Below are 4938 nucleotides of genomic sequence, written 5' to 3'. Positions count from 1 at the left end.
GGAGTGGGTGGGTAGGGGAGCAGGGGTGGGGGGAGGGTATAGGGAACTTTCGGGATAGCATTTGAAATGTAAATAAAGAAAATATCTAATAAAAAAAATTCTTAAAAAAAAAAAAAAACTAGCCAGCTCAGACTTTTCTTTCTATTAGCTGTCACAGTCATGTTACTATATCACAGCAATAGAAAAGTTAACCAATACAACTATCAACAACTATAAATCCTCCTTAAACTAAAGTATCATTCATTATATCTCCTGTAACAGAATGATGTAACTTGTAAGTAAAATGTTAATAAAGATACATTAAAAATGAATAATCATAAATATGACATGCTGAGCCTACATAAATTACTGAAAACTTACTGTCATCTCCAAGCTTAGAAGCATAATCATTAATTAATTCTTCTCCAACTTCCATAATCTGTTCACTATTTCTTGAGTTTTCTTCTCGCCATTTTCTCATTTTATCTCGCATTTCTAAAATAAAAAAGTAATAGTCAAGTTCTTTCACATATATGAACATATGATGGATGTCAAAATACTGAATAAATGAAATCAACTATTTACATAAGGAAATGAACTCCAATGTGTAGGCAAATCTGTGAGATCGCAACCATCTTTAAATGTAGAGAACATCATGTCATGGGTCTGTTACAATGCCCTCTATCACTTTGGGCAACTGTAGGTCTTAATTGGAGGGGTGAGGGGAAATACATACTACTTTGTAGGGTTTGTTAAAAAGCCAGAGATCATTTTCTAAATAATTTTTAAAAAGCATACAATTACATACAGATATCTCAAAATATCCAAAATATTCTTGCAATTTATATGGGCTATAAAATTGCTCAATAATTTTCATAATACTGAGCTATCAACAACAAAGGAATATTCACCTCACATTTCCTTAACTAAATTGCCATGCAAGGAAGTAAACAAGAAAACAATAACAAAGGAAATCTTTGAACTTAGGAGACAGCATGAATGTCAGTAAGATCAATTGCATTGTTAGCTGCACTGATAAGACAGGAGAACAACTCTGCAAATTACAATTTAACAGGAAATTCTGAACAAAAGAACTCTACCCAGTCACAAAAGAACACACATGGTGTGCACTCACTGATAAGTAGATATTAGCCCAAAAATTCGGAATACCCAAGATACAATTCACAGACCATATGAAGCCCAAGAAGAAGGAAGGCCAAAGTGTGGATGCTTCAGTGCTTCTTAGAAGGGGGAACAAAATACTCACAGGAGGAATATATGGAGACAAAGTGTGGAGTAGAGACTGAAGGAAAGGCCATCCAGAGACTGCCCCACCTGGGGATCCATCTCATATACAGTTGCCAAACCAGGACACTATTGAGGATGTCAGGAAGTGCTTGCTGACCAGAGCCTGACATAGCTGTCTCTTGAGAGGCTCAGCCAGAGCATGACAAGTACAGAGGTGGATGCTCCCAGCCAACCTCTGGACTGAATGCTGGGATCCCCGATGGAGGAGTTGGAGAAGGTACTGAAGGAACTGAGGAGGTTTGCAGCCCCAGGGAGGGAACAACAGTGTCAACAGGCCAGAACCCCTGAGCTCCGGGGGTCTGGATCACCAACCAAAGAGTACACATGGAGGGACCCATGGCTCTGGCTGTACATGTGGCAGAGGATGGCCTTGTTCGAAATCAGTGGGAGGAGAAGCCCTTGAGCCTGAGGGGGTTCCATGTCCCAGTGTAGTGGAATTCAGAGGCAGGAAGGCGGGAATGGATGGGTAGGGGGAGTACCTTTACAGAGGCAGAGGGAGGGGGAATGGGATAGGGGGTTTCTGGAGGGGTGACATGGAACATATGAAATGTACATAAAGAAAATATCCAATTAAAAAGGGGGGGATGCTCTGACCATGGGACCAGGTGAGAACACCATCTTGTATCCTCGGTCCCTCAGAGACCAGTCTGCACAAGAGAGCACGCGGGCAGCAGAAGCAACATAATTAGTGGGACAGGGTCCCTTTTGGGCCTACATCTTCAGTCAGGAGGCAGAACTGAGGTCCAGACCTCTGCACACTTTCCCCGCCAGAGGAGAGTGGGCCTCCAGGGAGGGCTCTGACAGTGGGACCAGGTGAGAACACCATCTTATACCCTGTGTCCCTCAGAGAACAGTCTGCACAGGAGAGTGTGCGGGCAAAAGAAGCAACATAGCTTCTGGGACAGGGTGCCTTTCAGACCTTCATCTTAAGCCAGGAGGCAGAGCTGAGCTCCAGGCCTCTGTGAGCCTTCCCTGCAAGAGGAGAGCTTGCCTGCAGAGAGTGCTCTGACCACTGAGACTCAGGAGAGAGTTGGACTCCCAGGAGTGCTGACAGAGGCTAACAGAATCACAGGAGGAACAAGCTCCAGCCAGAGACAGCTATAACAACTAACTCCAGAGATTACTAGATGGCAAAAGGCAAACATAAGAATCTTACTAACAGANACCAAGACCACTCAGCATCATCAGAACCCAGCACTCCCACCACAGCGAGTCCTGGATTCCCCAACACACCTAAAAAGCAAGATTCGGACTTAAAATCATATCTCATGATGCTGGTAGAGGATTTTAAGAAGAACATTAATAACTCACTTAAAGAAATACAGGAGAACACGGCTAAACAGGTAGAAGGCCTTAAAGAGGAAGCACAAAAATTCCTTAGAGAATTACAGGAAAAAACAACCAAACAGGTGATGGAATTGATCAAAACCATCCAAGATCTAAAAAGGGAAGTTGAAACAATAAAGAAAACACAAAGGGAGACAACTCTGGAGATAGAAACCCAAGGAAAGAAATCAGGAACCATAGATGTGAGCATCAGCAAAAGAATACAAGAGATGGAAGAGAGAATCTCAGGTGCAGAAGATTCCATAGGGAACATGGACACAACAATCAAAGAAAATACAAAATGTAAAAAGATCCGAACTCAAAACATCCAGAAAATACAGGACACAATGAGAAGAACAAACCTACAGATAATAGGAGTAGATGAGAATGAAGATTTTCAACTTAAAGGGCCAGCAAATATCTTCAACAAAATTGTAGAAGAAAACTTCCCTAACCTAAAGAAAAAGATTCCCATGAAAATACAAGAAGCCTACAGAACTCCAAATAGACTGGACCAGAAAAGAAATTCCTNCCGACACATAATAATCAGAACATTAAATGCAGTAAATAAAGACAGAATATTAAAAGCAGTTAGGAAAAAGGTCAAGTAATATATAAAGGCAAACATATTAAAATTACACCAGACTTCTCACCAGAAACTAAGAAAGCCAGAAGATCCTGGACAGATGTGATACAGACCCTAAGAGAACACAAATGCCAGCCCAGGCTACTATACCTAGCAAAACTCTCAATTACCATAGATGGAGAAACCAAAGTATTCCATGACAAAACCAAATTCACACAATATCTTTTCACGAATCCAGCCCTTCAAAGGATAATAAAGGGAAAACACTGACACAAGGATGGAAATTACGCCCTAGAAAAAGCAAGAAAGTAATCCTTCAACAAACCAAAAAGAAGACAGTCACAAGAACAGACTCCCAATGCTAACAGAGAAAATGACAGGAAGCAACAATTACTTTTCCTTAATATCAGTGGACTCAATTCCCCAATAAAAAGACATAGACTAATAGACTGGATACACAAACAAGACCCAATATTTTGCTGCTTACAGGATACCCACCTCAGGGAAAAATACAGACACTACCTCAGAGTGAAAGGCTGGAAAACAATTTTCCGAGCAAATGTTCAGAAGAAACATGCTGGAGTAGCCATTCTAATATCAAATATAATTGGCTTCCAACCCAAAGTTATCAAAAAAGACAAGGAGGAGCACTTCAAACTCATCAAAGGTAAAATCTTCCAAGATGAACTCTCAATTCTGAGTATCTATCCTCCAAATGCAAGGGCAGACACATTCATTAAAGAAACTTGAGTAAAGCTCAAAGCATACATTGCACCTCATACAAAAATAGTGGGAGACTTCAACACCCCACTCTCACCAATGGACAGATCCTGGAAACAGAAACTAAACAGAGACTCATGGAAACTAACAGAAGTTATGAAACAAATGGATTTAACAGATATCTACAAAACATTTTATCCTAAAATAAAAGGATATACCTTCTTCTCAGCATCTCATGGTACCTTCTGAAAATTGACCATATAACTGGTCACAAAACAGGCCTCAACAGATAGAAAAATATTGAAATTATCCTATGCATCCTATCAGATCACCACAGACTAAGGCTGATCTTCAATAACATAAATAATAGAAAGCCAACATTCACGTGGAAACTGAGCAATAGTCTACTCAATGATCCTTGATCGAGGAAGAAATGAAAGAAATTAAAGAAATTAAATTTTTAGAGTTTAATATAAATGAAGTCACAACATACCCAAACTTATGGAACACAATGAAAGTGGTCCTAAGAGGAAAACTCCTACCTCTGAGTGCTGCCAAAAAGAAACTCAAGAGAGCATACACTAGCAGCTTGATATCACACCTAAAAGCTCTAGAACAGAATAAAGCAAATTCGCCCCAGAGGAGTAGATAGCAGAAAATAATCAAACTTAGAGCTGAAATCAACCAAGTCGAAACAAAAGGAACTATTCAAACCAGAAGCTGGTTCTTTTGAGAAAAATAAACAAGATAGATAAACCCTTAGCCAGACTAAGTAGAGGGCACAGGAACAGTATCCTAATTAACAAAATCAGAAATGAAAAGGGAGACATATGAAAAGAACCTGAGGAAATCCAAAGCATCATCAAATCCTACTACAAAAGGCTATACTCAACAAAACTGGAAAACCTGGATGAAATGGACAAATTTCTAGCCAGATACCAGGTACCAAAGTTAAATCAGGATCAGATTAATGATGTAAACAGTCCCATATCCCCTAAAGAAATAGAAGCAGTCATGAA

At 39.9% G+C, this 4938-nt stretch overlaps 1 protein-coding gene across 1 annotated transcript in view; it reads right to left on the bottom strand.

Moving 5' to 3' along the window:
- Emc2 (ER membrane protein complex subunit 2) overlaps positions 1-4938 on the bottom strand; it is a 39060-nt gene that overhangs the window by 25253 nt on the left and 8869 nt on the right. Inside the window, exon 2 of the mRNA XM_021216842.1 lies at positions 361-474. Within this exon, the coding sequence (XP_021072501.1) occupies positions 361-474 (114 nt within the window). The remainder of the gene's footprint in view (positions 1-360; positions 475-4938) is intronic.

This window comes from Mus pahari, chromosome 17, assembly GCF_900095145.1.
Source record: "Mus pahari chromosome 17, PAHARI_EIJ_v1.1, whole genome shotgun sequence".
Classification (NCBI taxonomy): domain Eukaryota; kingdom Metazoa; phylum Chordata; class Mammalia; order Rodentia; family Muridae; genus Mus; species Mus pahari.
The sequence above is the reverse complement of the archived record's forward strand: the minus strand, read 5'-3'. Positions and strand labels throughout refer to the sequence as shown.